A 16434-nucleotide genomic window follows, 5' to 3' on the forward strand; every position below is an offset into this window, starting at 1 on the left:
GGCCGGCCCCGGGGCTGCGGCCGCCCTTTCCGCGCCTTCGCGGCCCTTTGTGGGGGCTGGGGCCCGGGCCTGCTCGGCCGCTCCCCGCACGGCGCTCCGGTCGCCCCGACGCGGCCCAGGCGGGCAGCATGCGGCGGGAGAGGTGAGTCCGCCGTCCGCGGGGCCCCTGTAGGCCGAGGTCTCCCTCAGGCCCCCCCCGAGGAGGCTCCCCCGCCGCCCCGGGGCTCCCGCAGCTTCTCCTCTCTTGGCAGCGACTGCGCGGAGGAGAAGGCTCCCGCCAAGGGGGACGGGGGTGCGGAGTGCGCCATGCGAGCCCGCAAGAGGAAAGCCGATGTGGCCACGGTGAGTGCGGGCCCGGCCCGGCGGCGGGGCAGGCGCTGGCCTGCGGGGGCACCGGGATGGGCCCGGCGGGCCCCGGTGCCCCCGCAGGCCAGCGCCTGCCCTGCCGCCGGGCCCTCGCCACCTTTTGTTGGGTGGCCTGGGGGCCATGCAGGGGTCTGGGTGCTGGGGTGGTGGGGATGTGAGCCCGTCCCACAGTTTGGGCCCTCATCCCACAGTTTGCGCTCCTAAAATCATCTAATCTTTTTTTTTTTTGGTAGTTCTTACAGGATCCCGATGAAGAAATTGCCAAAATGGAGATGACCAGAAAAAAACAGTATGAAGACCAGGTAATCGATTTGGCTTTAGGTCATGCGCCTGTAACCTTACTTAACCCTGTTATTGTTTTGCAGTACTTCATTGTTATTATGAACACGGCGCGGCAGATGTACAGCCACCATGTGCTGTATAGCAATGGGGGACTATCAACCCCGGCTGATGAAGAGCGCAAAACACTTCAGGTCATACAGGTTCCTTTGGAGTCTTTGCAAGAGATGAGGCTTGTGTCACTATAAAACATTGCGTTAATACTTCAGCGTATCCAACTGTCCTGGGACTGCAAGGGTGCACATTACAAAAGCCTTAATATGCTTTTAGGCCTACATGGTGGAGGTCTGCATTGACTTCTCTAGAGAGTTGTGAGAGTAGAGTCATGTGCTTACATAGACCTTGTAGGCCAAAGCACAAGACACTTAAGCATATAAACAGAATCATCTTTTGAGATGATTCTGTTTGCAGTCATGTCTCTACTTCCATGTCACCTGGGAGCGAGGAAAGGTCTGCCTTTCCTTCCATCATCAGCTCCATTCCTATTGACAAGTATCGCTGTCAGACTGACAAGAGAGTCTGAGGTTCCTGGTTAGAACTTTGAAGTTTATTCTAGGTGGTAATGCAGTAGTAAGGCTTCATTCCTCTGCAGAACAAAGGGATAACTTCTGTAAAGTCACTTAGCTGTGGGATCGCAGTGGAGGTTAGTAGTGACCATTGCCAGTTTTCTCAGTAAGATGTTTAGAATGATCTGAGTTACAAAGTCAAAACTAACTTCAGTAGTGTCTTTTTGCTCCCTTAGTGTACTGCCTCTAATCTTTGAACCTGAGATGCTATTGGTATCTGTATTGGTATATGGTATTGAAAGCATGATGCTTTTGTACATTGAGATGCCCACTCTAAATAAAACAGAGTAGCCTGTTTTCTGAAATAGATTTATTCCCCTCTTTTTTTTTTTTCTGCACATACACACATGTTTGCTCAGTCACTGTCACTAGGACTTCAGCCTGTTAATGCCCGCGCAGGGTGATACTTAAGCTGCAAAAGTCACGATTGGGGAGTACAGACCGTACTCATTTGGTACGCAAGGCTATGCATAATGTGGCACATCTAACCAGAAGTGGCAGCTGGAAGTTCTAAGACTAAAGTGCTACCATAACAGATGGGCATCATTGTTTGGAATGGCCTCTGCTTGTTGCAACTGCGTATACTAGTTATCAGTCAACATATTAAGCAGGGCTCAAATGGTGAGCATTTAATGAGGGGATCTCTCCTTCCCTTCTGTCTTTCTTTTGTGCAGTATATTAAACTAATTTCTCACTTCTGACAAGGAAGAGCTGCCTGTCCTTCACCACAGCTCTCTCCTTCACCAAAAGATTCATTCTGTTTGAGCTGAGTAAGGGATTCTTGTGCATGTTTATTGCATAATAGCAAGGTATTGTTAAAGAATCCTCAACAGTGACTGAATTTTTACCTTCTTCCAGAAAGAGAGTGGAAGGAGACTTGAAATATATTTTGCTTAAGTTGACCTTCAACTTTGAAAGTAGATAGAGACTTCCAATTTCTTGTTCCTGTTTGTGTTCCTGGCCTTGTAGCCATTCAATGTTACTTCAAGAATGATAGGTAAATTAAAACTTAGATAATTTAAGCAGTAGGCATCCAAAATACTTGGGGATTTTTCAAGTTAAACTTAGGATGCTGCTGGGATTTGGCCCTTTGATTCTGTAAACCATAACTAAAATGGGTACCTGTGTATCCATCCCTACATAGAGAAGGTTTTTTGTTGTGACAAAGTAGCCAGATTGTTACAGATCTGTTTAAAAAAAGCTAACATTTGGCTGCACAGCAGCAGCTCTTCAGTCTATGGTGTGACACAAGCTATTCTCTGATATAAATTGCCATGGGCCACTAATGAGAATATGTTTATGGTTCCAGCAGCAGTATAGCAGGCTTGTATGATAGCCAGTGAGATAGTTATTCTGTTGAGGCACAACAATTCTAAAATGCAAGTAGCTATAAATCCACTGCAGCCTCTACCACATGACTTCTACATTAAATAAATTGTTTACTGACACTAGTTTATGCACAAGGCAAAATATCATAGTCACATCCCACTTTACAGCATCTTCATAGTCAATTCATTAGTTTGCTTCTGTTGAGCATAAGGCCTGAGTTCTTAATTAGGATGCCGTTACCCTTTATGTGATGAAAGGGTGGCTATATCATCAGGTTTGTGACAGCAGAATATTGCATAAATTCTGTGTTTGATTTTAGAGAACTGGCACTGCGGTAATTCTGCTAGCAATTCTCATATTAATTCTGGCTGCTTTCTGTGGATGCATACACTTCCAAGGCTCCATGTAAAACAAAATTCATCTAACTAGATTAGAGTCACCTGTGCAATTGTGATGCAAATCACATGGCCACCTCCATCCAGAGTGGAGAACTGAATCTAGGAGTTAGTTTCTTTAGATGAAACTAACTAAAGTTTTCAGGTGAAAAGAAGATGGAGTAAATTCTCAGGAAATAATTTTGATCAATTTCTCACTAGGCATTTTTTCCAGAATCTGGTCTCCCTCTTGTGAAAATGTTCCATCTAACTGGTTTGAAAATATCCTTCAAAAAGTTTCTTGAACCAATCTAGGTTATTGTTGTAAGATCCAATTTAAAAAACAAAACCCTAAAAAGAAACTTACAAGTCTTCAGACAGACAACAAATGTAAACTATATCCAAGTTGAGAGCTTGACTTGGCTCAAATCTGGGGTGGGAAAATATTCAGACTCCTTAGAAAATTAAAAGTAGCTGAAGCTCCTATGCTATTCAGAAAGAATTGGATCAACTTAATGTGAGTTGCTCTTCTCTCTCCTATTTATTAATTCTGGAATCCCTTTCCAATGGCAAAGAAAAGCCCTATACTTCAAACTAATGCATCCTCCGAGTGAAAAATGGTTAGCATTATAGGTCTTACTACTTCTGATGGGCAAACTAAGGCAGCAGTCTAGTAGTTGATTTCAGTGTCTCTCTGTTAAGAGGTGCTGCTTTCTAGGGTGAGACAAACAGGCCTGTCTCCCTCCTCTTCCTCTGCCTTCAGTTTCCATGCTGAAAATCCTCTGACCTTGCTGTTTGAATGCAGTTCTGCGGTCACCCTCTTCCTCTGCTTTCCTGCTCCCCTTCTTACCCTGGTCTGTGGAAGCTTGTTCTGGTGGCTTCCAACTCACGTTTTGATGCGTGAGTGTGTCAGCAGCTTGTATTTTTAGGTGTGGCAGCTTCACTGAAGGCCCTGCCTGTAACCAGTAACCTCAACGGTCGCTACCTGCTCCTTTTTGTGTCTGGCCTATACGCCTGAATGGTGTCTGTTTCAGTGCACGTTTGATGTATCAGTGAATGGTGACATGCTGCAGAAAACTGCAGGTGGAAATTTTTGAGCTTTTTTAAAAAAAACAAAACAAAACACTAGCACCTTTGAACTCCTGGGTTTTCTTCTTTTGGAGCTGTATGGGCATGACTGCTCTGATGGAATTGTTTGGACCTCCTAATGAGCCTTCTCATGTCCTCAGTTCAATTTCTCCAGTCTGTATCTAGTTCTCAGGACTGAGAACTGTATTTCTGATCAATTGTTCTGTTCACGGAATATAACTGTGGTGTCACCAAGCTTTCTTGCTGGGCTCCATACACAGGCAGTGTTCCCCGTTGATTTTTGGTTCGCGTCCTACTCTGCTCCTCTTTGCCTCAGAAGTAAGCCCAGGACTGTAGGATTTCCTATGTTAGGCTGCACAGATTCTCTCTAACATGTGTTGCATTTTGGCAGCTCCCAGCTTTCGGGTTGGCTCTGTGCAAGCCCAAAGGAAGCTCTTCATCGTTTCCTCACACCCTCCCCACCTTAAACTGTTTCTTTTTTCGGTGGTTGCTCACATTTCCTTACAGTTACGGTGTGATATAATTAAGTTTCTTGGTATTGTTTCTTTAGTTTTGGTTGAATGTCTTGCTAAATCTGCTTTAAAGACTCAAGTCTGATTAATATGCTCCTTCCTTCAACTAAAATCCATGCCAGAGCTATAGTGTTCCCTCACTTACACTAATTCAGACTCTTGTCTCCCTTCCTGGTACTGTCTTGCTTTTAAGGGCCCTGTGCATTTGTTTCCTTCTTATCTCTAGCTAAGCTATATCTTTTTCTGTCGCTTGCATCTTTTCCACAGTTGTCTTGATGAGTGATATTATGTAGCCAAAAACTGAGTTTTCACTTCTAAAAACACGTAAGAAGTTCTTTACCCTTGATTTATATTTCCTTATGGAAGATTGGGGGTGGTGAAATATCTTAAATCAACAGTAGTTGTTGCTGCAGTGTGGTATGTGAGGTATCTACTTTGGTTGAGAACTCCGTGCAGCAGATCCCTTGTCCTTCGGAAGCTGCTGGTGTAGTAGGTACCTTTCAAGAGATATTATAGTATGTACTGCTTTTCTGTTGGTTTGCTGATTAACTGATAAGGCAGCACTTCTCCAAAGGCTGTTGGCAGCTGGGCTTGCTATGCAGTTTGGAGGACAAAGTATGACTAAAGTCTAGTTTTGAGGGAGGACAAAAATTAACTTAAAGCGATGCTGATGTGACACTTTCATTTGAACTTTCAGTTTGTAAGGAATCTGTCACTTTTAAGATAAAGATTCTATTCCCTCTTTCTGTCTTCTCCCACCCAAATTAAATCATGACATGGCTGGGTATATAGCTATGCTAGATTTGCATGTAGAACTCCAAGAAGAAAAACTCCTCATCTGTGTGTCAGTAACTCAAAGTACAAAGCAGTCCTAGCTGTGAGTGAACTGAAATTTGGTTTTGGTTTTGTTGAGTCAGTGGTTTCTGTTTCTGAAACTGATGCTAGAGGGTAGCCATTTTGCTGGAAAGTGATGTCATTTGTAGCAAGGACAGGGTAAAAATCAGGTGTGGAACCTTTGTGAGAGGCAAAGTTTCATGTAGAGCGTTTTACTTGTATCACCTCATGATTTTTCTGATATTTTTGTAGTGGTTTTTGTTTTCTTGAAGCACATTAGGAATCTTGTTAGGGAGTTCTGTCCTTTTAGTACTGCAGAACAGATCAGTTTGCAGCAAGATGGCTGACTTCACTGTTAGGCAGAAATGCCAAATTTTAATTTACTTAGGCATGATGACGTGGGGCTGGCTTTATATTCTACCACAAAATAAAACAAGTAGTATTTTCCTGGGGAACTGTGTGAAGCGTACACCAAGATCCTGTTTAACAGAATTAGGCAGGAGAAAAGTAAACCTAAACTTTAGTTCTGATCTAAATAAAAGGATATGATGGGTGAAGTGTCGGATGGCTGATATTTGCAGACCTTGGCAAAATTCTGTATATGAAATGATTAACTTGATACTTTAGTGGCAATAGGTTAACATGTACTTGCTTTATTCTGAAAACAATTGGATCACAAGTGTTTTGTTTTTTCATCTTAGCACTGCAACATGAATGAATAAGAAAAATTCTATAAACTACTGTTTTGCTGTGTTCGTTGTCAAGGTTGCTTTGCATGAAGCTGTGACTTCAGGCATTGCATCTACATATTCCTTACGAGAAATCCTGACCTTGTATCTGTGTAATTATAATCACAAATTGGGTTTTAAAGTTCCATTTGCTTATTCTTTACCTGAAGGCAAGCATCTTGCCTTCATGCAAAAATCTTTGGTACAAACAAAATGCAACATGACAATAGGAGACTCCAGCTTGGATATTCTTCCATGAAACAGTTGTGGTCCTTCAAAAGGAGAACAGGGGAAATGTTCTTCAGCTTTAGTTGCAAACTTTCTCTACTGTGAAAATAAGCAACACCGTCTCTACCCAGCACTGGTGGGGCCACACCTGGAGTATTGTGTCTGATACTGGGCTTTCCAGTAGAAGAGCGACTTGAATGTACTGGAAAGAGTCCAGCAAAGAGCTGATGAAGGCGATTAAGGGACCAGAGCATCTCTCCTATAAGGAGAAAAGAAGGCTCAGGGAGATCGTATCCATTTATATAAATACAGTTTAAATGCAGTTTAAATAGGTAATCATAGTCGCTGTCATAGTTTCTTGCCAATGTCTTGTCTTCTGTTTACAGCTAAAATTAGTATTTCAAAAAGGCACAGTGTAAAATCTCATATTTCATTTAATAGCCATGCTGGAATAATGTTCACAAAAATGCCCATATGCTGATTCCTACTCCGGATAAAGATGATGATCCAGTTGGTGTTGATTACTCTCCCTTTATACATCTAAGTGTTGTTCCAACTAGAGCTTCACCATTACCAGTCCTAGGGTAAGTGTGCTATTTTGCAGCTGCTCCTCTGCCTTCTTTCGTCTTATGATTTGAGAATAAACACATTGATCTCTCTTAGCTGGGCGAACAGAGAGGATGTATGGAAAAACATGATAAACAAAGAAGAGACATATGTGAGGGATAAACTTTATATGCAAAGGCACCCTCTCCTGCAACCTAAAATGAGAACAATCCTTCTAGACTGGCTAATGGAGGTAAGCGTTTCTGTGCTTGTGAGTATTTCAAGTGTGCTTTTGTTGAAGTGTTCTAATAACCGTCACAATCTTTGCATAACCCATTTAGCACTAGACAGTTGTCTTCATCTTAAAGTTTGTCAATAGCACCAAACTTTAAAAAAAGAATATAATAGTGCATTGTACAGATGGTGTACAAAGTGTCAGTATATTCTGATATTCATTTAGATTGATAGTGGATAATAATCAATTTTTCCCTAAAGCGCCATCACATAAGCTTTTTAAGGTCACACTGCAGATAAAAGCTGCACAAATGATTATGAAAGTCCCTGCAAGAAGGAAGGTATGGTGGCTTAGAGACCAAATCCATCTCTCAACCTCTTTATCTGTTATTGGCATGTAGAATGTACTACAACTTTTCTGTCTGTATGTGAGTCTCTTGTTGTTTGGATGACTTGGTGGCGTAGTCTCTGTTCTTAATTCTGACGTATTTGTGAGAATTTTCTCTTTTGAGGTGTGGGAATGATACATCTTTGCAAAAATGAGGAACTGATGTTCTGACGGTGTTAGAACATGTGCTTGCATTTCCTAAAAGGGTTTTCACTCTGATCTCTTTTTTCTTGGAGGGGAAGTTAGTGGCAGTCATCTTGTGTCAAAGGAAACTGTTTAACTCATGCTCTTATTTAACATGTTACTTCACAATAGCAGTGAAGCAGAAAGCCAATATGAATTTTATGTCTAGCTCTTGGGTTTTTTTTAAATACATCTGTAGCATCTGTTTTTGACTCTATAACATTGTTCTTGACCTTTGTAATCTCTGATGTCTCTCCAGGTTTGTGAAGTCTACAAGCTTCATAGAGAAACTTTTTATTTAGCACAAGATTTCTTTGATCGGTTTATGGCAACACAACAGAATGTTGTAAAAACACTATTGCAGCTTATTGGTATCTCTTCTTTATTCATAGCAGCAAAGCTTGAGGTAAGTATCCCCAGCTTTACTTAAACACAAAAGTATGAATGGACAGACAGCACACTTATATGCTAGATGCATTTTGTCAGGCTTTGTGGAGTTTGCTGCTGTGACTTTTCAGTTGGGAGAGAGGAAAAAAAAAAAAAGGTTCTTTTTTTCCTCTTCAAAATTCCTGCTCTTTTTTTAGAAGTGGCTAAAATTAAGACTAGATAACATCATAGTATGTCTTTAATCTTAAAAGGATAGTCTTTTCAGTGTTAGACTAAATCTAAAGTTTTGAATTGTTTTTGCTAAATGAGTTTTTGGCTGGCTGCTGTATACAGAGGCCGCTTGTTGCAGTTCTGTTGTGAGTGGAGCACCTACTGGATGATAGTCTGAGCTATTCTTTATTTACTGGAACAAATTGAACTATTAAAATACATAGTGCTTTTTAAGTTCTCACTGTTTTGTCTTTTAAGAGGGCTATTATTCTTCATTCTGTTCTTCTCAAGCAAGGTATAAAAGGCCTTTTCTTTAGCATGTATTAAAAAAATATCCTGATGTCAATTATGATACAGTTTCCGTGGTGCTGTAGTCAAACATAGTGCATGAAAGGTGAAGGCTATCAGCAGGGAGGTTGAACAAGAAACCTGTGTATATTAAAGGCAGAGTAGAACACCAAGAGTTAGGATCGGGGGTTGGTTCAACTTATTTTTTTTTTTACCCCCTCTGTTTTGAAATGCTGAAGTAGTGGTGGGTTATTCTTTTGGTTTTTTCTCTTTTCCTTTTTTTTTTTTTTTAAGCACAAGAGATTAGTTACAACCTATTCCACAAATTAATACTTGATCTCCCATCTTTCAGGAAATATATCCACCAAAGTTGCACCAGTTTGCCTATGTTACAGATGGAGCTTGTACAGAAGATGAAATCCTCAGTATGGAATTGATCATTATGAAGGTAATATTTCAAAGTGGAATTAGTTCTATTTTAGTTTTTAAAAACGTATAGCATAATCATACTAAAAGCAGAGAGCCTCAGTTAATCTTATGTGCTGTGAAGAGGCAATTTCTCTTTCTAATTAGAAAACAGTGTTCTCTGGGTAACATGTGATTTAAAGCATCCACCATTATGTGCGTGTTAACAAAATGACTTGTTCCCCCACCCTATCAGCAGGAGGAGGTACAGGAGAGGATTAGATTTGTGTGTTTCAAAGATGCCTTGATGAACTGGAATTACAGCTTCTGATCTGGAGTAAATAAAGTTGCATGGTTAGGAATTCTTTATTAATACTGAAGTCTTGTGCGTGTCTACTCTTTCAGGCTCTTAACTGGAACTTAAATCCACTGACAGTTGTATCATGGCTAAACATTTACATGCAAGTTGCGTATTTAAATGAGCTTTATGAGGTATTGCTGCCACAATATCCACAGCAAATATTTGTACAAATAGCAGAGGTAAGACTGACTTCTTCCTTCAAATGCTGTTTCACCTGGAAAAAAGTGTTCTTGTGATAGACATCAAACAACTGTTGTCTTGTAGCTCTTAGATCTCTGTGTGCTGGATATTGGCTGCTTGGAATATACGTATGGAGTACTTGCAGCTTCTGCTTTGTATCACTTCTCCTCATCTGAGTTGATGCAGAAAGTTTCAGGTATTGGCATTTATAAACTAAGTCTAATGAGTTTACAAGCATCAAGTCTTCATTCAGGCAGAAAAGCCTATGTCTTGTCTTCCAGGTTATGAATGGTGTGAGATAGAGGAATGTGTAAAATGGATGGTTCCGTTTGCGATGGCTATAAGGGAAGTAGGAAGCTCCAAACTCAAACACTTTAGAGGTATAGCTCCTGAAGACTTGCACAACATACAGACGCACATAAACAGCTTGGACTTGCTGGTATGTATATGCATAATGGTGACAAAAGCTGTCTGTAAAATCTCCTACATCTTATTTCTTCTTTGGTTAGAACATGTAGTAAACTTAAGTGAAGCATTATCGGATTGAGACTGAGTGCTGATGATAAAAGACGTAAGGTTATACTCCAGTTGCAATGTTCTTGGGACAGAGACCTGAATTGTTCAGTATTTAGTTTAAAAAGGCAATTGTAACTTAAGCCTCTCTTCTCAAATGGCAAATAATTACTCTAGAAATTGGAAGCATATTTCTACCCTTCAGGATGCTTCAGATATTGCGTGTTAGACCTTTCTCTATAGGAAATACAGGTAACACAACCTTGTCTAATGAAAAAGAGAAAATAAAGACCAATCACTTGAGACTGATCTTGTGGGACTGGTATGTGACAGTGGTTGACAAGAAGTTGAGCAAGAGTGGTTTTTAGCATGAGAAACTCGCAGAGGATCAAAATCTTGTCCAACAAACTGTAGTTAATCTAAGCTATTGGAGTGGGGTTTTTTTTCCTATTTAGGCTATGTAGCTGTAGTAGAAGTTAAAGCTCTCCCTGTTCAGTTGTTTCTGAATTTTGCTTTCTTGAAGGTAAAAGTACCACAGTGCTGATCATCAGATTCCAAAAGTTAATACTGACCTCTTGGGGTTTGTATTCACTAACTATTGCATGATTTATCAGTTACTGTTAGGGGAGCATGGATACAGATACGCATTTCCAGATCAGCAATCTATCAGATGAACAGTGAATTATATTGATTTGTTGCAGAGAATATACCAAAGTAAAGATTATCTTTTAAAATTTTTTTTCCTCCTTTTCCTGTGCTTTCAGGACAAAGCTCAAGCAAAACAAGCCATATTGGCTGAGCAAAATAGGACTTCACCTTTCCCCACTGGTGTCCTTACACCACCACAAAGTAGTAAGAAACAATCTTCTGGACTGAAGCCAATATGACTTTAGAAACTGTTGACAGACAATTTTGCTGAAGTGCCTGTTCTGCTGGTTTTAACTCCTGCTCCATTATGGAAATGCTGCCAGTGAAGTTCATAAGCTTTTATGGAATCCGAAAAGGAAACCTTACTTTTCTCATGACAGAAAAATTTTTCTATTTGAAATATTTTTATTGAACATTAAAATATTTTAAAGAAATGGATCAAGTACACCAGCCACTTAAAAGAACACCGAAGAGTGCTCCAAATGCTGCTACGGAGGGTGATGCTTGATGTGACCAACTGTTCAGAAAAAGGGCTTGAAGTTTAGATTAGTTCTGTGCCCATTTGTCCTTTGGATAATCTGCAGTCACACTGTCCCCTGTTGACAAATGGGCAAAAAGTGCTCTGGAAGACAACATTTCAAAGCCTCTTTTTCAAATGGTTGGCTTACAACTTGATGCCTTTTAAAAAAACTCTTTATTGTAAATGCTGCTATGTCTCTGTGTATCCATTTTTAATAAAAATGCTGTCTAAGACAGCTGGTTTTATGTATATTCCTATTTTTCTTTGAATTATGTTAAGCAAAGGTTTTTCAGACTGTGACCACTAGTAGTGTGGGAGTTGGGGATGAATAATGTAGTAACTGTGGCTTTATTTATTTACCACTACTGCTTTATCAATTAAAACTTCCTTTTTGGATACTAAGATAAAATTGTCATGTTGGGCTACTTGGATTTCCCTTGGCCAGATGCAGGTGGCTGGGGAGGGGATAATAAACATGACAAGTATGTGGGCAATCCTTCCACAACACGCTTTTTAATGATCAGTGTACTGGGAAATTCTTGAATAAAATTGTCTGGGTTGTTATGCTTAATAGCAAGAAGTGATCAGTAGGGAAAGCCTACCTTTTTCTTAAAACATAATCATTTAAACTTGGGGATTTTGGCATAGTCTTTGACAGCTAATTGTCTTCTGTGCAAAATTGAGTTCTGGACTGGTTGTGTGCCTTTTTACAGGAAGAGTTGTCCTTGACCTTTGCAAGGTTTGAGAATCTGAGAAGTCATAGTAAGATGTTTTCTGGGCAGTCATGGTTCTGGAGAAAAGGGAAATAGAGAAATAAATGTAAAAAAAAAAAAAAAAAGGTTGCTTGTGTCTTTCTCATGATGTTCGCTTTGAAGGACTATTCAACAACACTGAAAACTTTTGTGAGACTATCAGGATTCATAATGTCCTGTAGGTAACTTAAATGCTACAAGACTTATTTCATGAAGTTCCTACTTCTGCTGTTGATTAATTTTTCTAAACATTAGTTCCCAGCAAGGCTGCTTTTTATTATTATTTTTTTAAGTTATTCTCCCTGTTGCTCTTCCCTGCCCCAATATTCTGATAAATGTTCAAGCTTTAATGTAATAAAAATGCCTACAGTAACTAATGGTAAGCAAATTATTTGGTGGTGTTTTGCTGGCTTTGTTTTTTCCCTTGCAATGAATGGTTCTAAGTTCTGTGCTAACAAAACAGGTGTAAATGTTAGCTGAAGAAGCGTGCCAGTTCAGAGAGCTTTTAACATATCCTAGGCAAAGGAATGTTATATTTGCCTGTTGAAAAAGTTGGTAACGCTGGAGGAATTGTCAAGACATGTTTTGGTACTTTGTGGTCCTTAGATTTAAAACACAAAACCCGGGGAGGGGGGAGGATGGACAATAACCCTTTTCTATGCTTAATTACTAAATTACCAGCAAAGCTTCAGTACTGGTCCTTTTGCTGTTGCTTTGCAGTGCAGTGCTTAGTATGTGTGTCATCTATTTAAAAAAAAAAAAATTTAAAAATCATATTTAAACTGTAACTGACCCTTATAAATGGGGATTGTATTTTCTGTATGACTCTCAACTGTTCAAGAAAATATTCTGTAATAACATTACTGATATGATGAGCTCTAACTTTCAGTTTAAGCTAAATATAACTTTCTGGTTAATACTTATTCACTCTTGAATGCAGGTGTTCCATGTGTTCTTGGCTGTGTGGGAAACACATATCTGAGAGATACATATTTATCTGTGAATGAAACTGTTCAGATAACAGGCCTCTTTCTAAATTGGATCTCTGTTTTTAGGTGGTAATCCTGCAAATTTTATAACTCCCCCCTCCCGAAAGGTCAACCTCCTTTATTTGGGTGGGAAGCAGCCGTTTCACAGCGTGGAGATCACAGCTTTGCAGCTTCCCAGGTAGGAACGTGATCACACGCTGGAGGTGCAGAACTTTCCAGCAGGAGTGACTGTTTTTTTTACTTTCTCATCCTTATCTCATGCTTTAAGAACCTTTGTTTCTGGCTGTCTTGCAACACATATGGATACTTAACGTCTGAGTGCACTGCCTTTCTAGGGTGGCTTGAGAAAATTAGGCACTGCTTGCCACAGACTGAAAACCATTTTAGGGAGGAACGGTGCAGCTAATTTTAAGGAAGACTTAGAAGAGGGGGTGAGGAGGCGGCAGGGGAGGACAGTAGGGCTGCTCTGCTGGGGCAGGAGCGCTGGGGAATGCCCAGAAAACAATTTAGCCTCGCGTTGCTGCGCACTCCTCGACTGGAAACTCTCTCCCTTTAATAGCTATAGAGCTAGCATAAAGCATGCTGCAAAGCAAATTGAATTCTGCAGTAACCCAGGTGGCATGTGATTATCTTCCTCCTCCTGAAAGGTTTGTCATAGCTATGTATCAAAACCTCACCTTGGCCTGAAAGCTGGGGGCACCGGAGAAACTTTGAACGAGAGAGATGAATCCAGGGCTAATTTTCTATTGCTGCTACTACAGAATTGAAAGTCGGTGGTGGCTGTGATTGTACCGAAGGAAATAGCCCCAGATGACTGAGCTGAGGCGGCGGATGTGAGCTGGGCCTGGGGAGGAGGAGAAAGGATGAAGATGCGGAGGTCTGCGCTGTGAGCCTGCCAGATGCTAAGTTGTTGGAAACGCTGTAATAATCTAACAGTAGTTTGTAGAAATAGCTCTCCTGCATGGTGTGTCTCCCATAAAGCAGTCGGCTGGTCTGCCTGTGCCTACCAGTTTCTAGGTCTCGGGTCAGCATCTCCTCTTGGTTCTCAGGAATTACAACACGAGAGGGTTTGGTACATCCCCACTCGCAGGAGGTGGAGGTCAGCAGTCGGCACGAGATGAGGGGAGCGCTTGCACAAACACTTGTCTGCGCGTGCTGTGGGAGCTGGAAGCCGTGCATCGAGTTTCTCTCAATTCCGGGTGCTGTTTCTTCCGTGCCCCACGCAGCTGGGTTGGTTCGCAGCAGTGGCAGCCTGGATTTGGGCGGCCGGGTAAAACATCCTTCCTTCCATGAGGCTGTGGAGTCGGACCTGGGTGCAAGCGTACGAGGCAAACTGCAGCATTGCCTCTCGGGGGTGGCTCTTCTTCCTCTCCCCGGGCATTTCAGTTAAATATCTGCTTGTTTGAACCGAGGAGACTGCCACCGATACGCAAGGGGTGTGAAAATCCCCTGCTCCTCGGCATGAGGCTGAGACACGAGCACCAGCTTCTGCTCCAGGGGTGGAGAAGAGCCTGTGATCGCCCAACTGATGAGGGGCAAGTATTTCCTCTATCAGCATGTTTTCCGGTGATGTATTCCAAGTCTCAGATGTTACATTTCTGACTTAGGCTTGGCTAGAGAAAAAAGGCTTTAGCTGCTTTCTTAAATTTCCATGAGCATTGCAAAGAGGAGGAGCTAGTGCGTTTATGGACAGTGGCTGTGCTGGGGAAATGATTCTCTAAATATAGATGCATTTAGCGTCTTTATTTAAAAAAAATAATAATATTCAGCCACATATGTTAAAGGACTTTTAAGCTATAAAGGCAAAATCAAATGATCGAATGTTTGGGTTTTTTTACAAACTGTTTACAACAAAGTTCCTTGAAACTGAAATGATACCGGTTCCAATCATGAGCTAAACAATCTTCCTGACAGAAAAGCAACAAGCCTAAGCATTTTCTGGAAAACCATGCAGCTAAAGGCCAAGCCACAGACATGATTTTCCTGGTACTAAACACATATCTTGGTATGCGGCATTTTCTTCAGTTGGAGGCAGATTCATTTATTTTCAGTAGGGTCAGGGGTCCAAAGTGACTTGTGTACAGATGCGAGCTTTCGGAAAGGAATTTCAGAAAGCAAAGATGCAAAATCAACTGGGAGCGTGGGCAGGCAGCACACCGCTACGCTCCGGATCTCGCATCGTGCCTTTTCTTCTAAATATGGATGGAAGAATCCTCAGGTAGGACTAAAAATTAAGTCACTTGGTCAGAAATTAGGCGCTCACTACAACGACAGGAAAGATGTACTAAAGCTGTGTAGGAAAGGGTTTGAGTTCCCCCGGCCCGAAGGCGAGAGGAGCAGGGACAGCTGTGGTTTGCCAGGTTACCGTGTTCAGGCTCCAGTTACATGAGTTTACCCATTGCGTGCCCTGCGTGCAACTAGGATAAATGGTTTGAGCGTTCTTGGATTGAATCCCAGAGTAACAACATCAGACAGAAAAGAGTAATATGGTGCTTTATTTTGTAATTCTGTGTAAGGTGTTTTGGTCTCTTTTTTTTTTTGGGGGGAGGTGTGTACCAAGATGCCAGCCTCTGCAGCTGAGCGCCTCAGCTCAGTTTTTCTGTATGTTATAGAATTATTGACCATGACAAGAATTAAAAGAAAACCTCTTTTTTCCTCCCACCCCAACATGCATCTTCCAAGTTCTCACCAGACGTCGATGCAATATTTGGACCGTACAGCTCGCAGGGAGGTTTGGTTGTTACACTTTGGTTTAAGGTCGGTCTGACAATAAGCAAGTTGCTCTCTCATCTCGGCCAGATCTGCAAAACCTTGCTTTCTGATGTTCATAAAGCTGATGTTTCTGGGCTCGCAGGAGGCACCCCCCTTACCTATGCCAGGATGATGATGATGGTGGTATTTGGGCACAGTAGAGGGCAAGTAAAACCCTTTTTACATCTTGGTTTGGGAAGCCTGGTTGTCAGCCGCAGGCTCTCAAGACCAAAGAAAAATGTTTTAATTTTGGCCAAAAACTTGCAGAATGAAGAACGCGCCGAGGAAAGGTTAGCTGATCCTGCGTGGTTTTATTAGTATTCTGGGCTTCAGTCAGGAGATTAATAATGGCCACAGACAATGTGCCTTCATATTAAAGTGTCTTCACATGAGTAGTTTGGGTGAGTGCAAAAGGACTGCAAGGCACAAGCAAGCTGTCTTGTCTCGCCCCGACTGACAATGAGTCAACACTTTGATATAAAGAAGAGACAGTTGGTAACAGTCATTAACATAACAAAGTGCCCTATAGATCACTCCAAATTCATCTGACTGTTTTTAAGCAAATGTTTTCCCCCGAGAAGTGGCAGCAGAACGGTTTGTTGAATGTTTCGCTGCCTGGGCCACCCGGCTCTCCTGGGAGCGGGAGGGGTGCTCCTGCAGGATGGCTGGTCCTCAGACCTCCTAACAGAGCATGGTATTTTCTTGCAGTGACAG

At 41.6% G+C, this 16434-nt stretch overlaps 1 protein-coding gene across 1 annotated transcript; it reads left to right on the forward strand.

The window, feature by feature from the left end:
* Positions 1-8: 8 nt before the first annotated feature.
* On the forward strand, positions 9-12353 carry CCNE1 (cyclin E1). Its single transcript, XM_054201130.1, has 11 exons — positions 9-142; positions 252-342; positions 600-668; positions 6807-6949; positions 7029-7164; positions 7976-8122; positions 8954-9049; positions 9412-9546; positions 9632-9743; positions 9829-9986; positions 10825-12353. Exons 1-11 carry the CDS (start codon positions 129-131, stop codon positions 10945-10947), a joined length of 1224 nt encoding a protein of 407 aa, XP_054057105.1. The 5' UTR covers positions 9-128; the 3' UTR covers positions 10948-12353.
* Positions 12354-16434: the final 4081 nt, after the last annotated feature.

Source organism: Rissa tridactyla, chromosome 4, assembly GCF_028500815.1.
Source record: "Rissa tridactyla isolate bRisTri1 chromosome 4, bRisTri1.patW.cur.20221130, whole genome shotgun sequence".
Classification (NCBI taxonomy): Eukaryota; Metazoa; Chordata; class Aves; order Charadriiformes; family Laridae; genus Rissa; species Rissa tridactyla.

What these genes read in the sequence shown, in the direction of transcription:
- CCNE1 (XM_054201130.1), top strand. An exon ending in TCACCATTACCAGTCCTAGG is followed by an intron (nt 6,950 to 7,028) that starts GTAAGTGTGCTA and finishes GATCTCTCTTAG; the next exon opens with CTGGGCGAACAGAGAGGATG. An exon ending in TCATAGCAGCAAAGCTTGAG is followed by an intron (nt 8,123 to 8,953) that starts GTAAGTATCCCC and finishes CCCATCTTTCAG; the next exon opens with GAAATATATCCACCAAAGTT.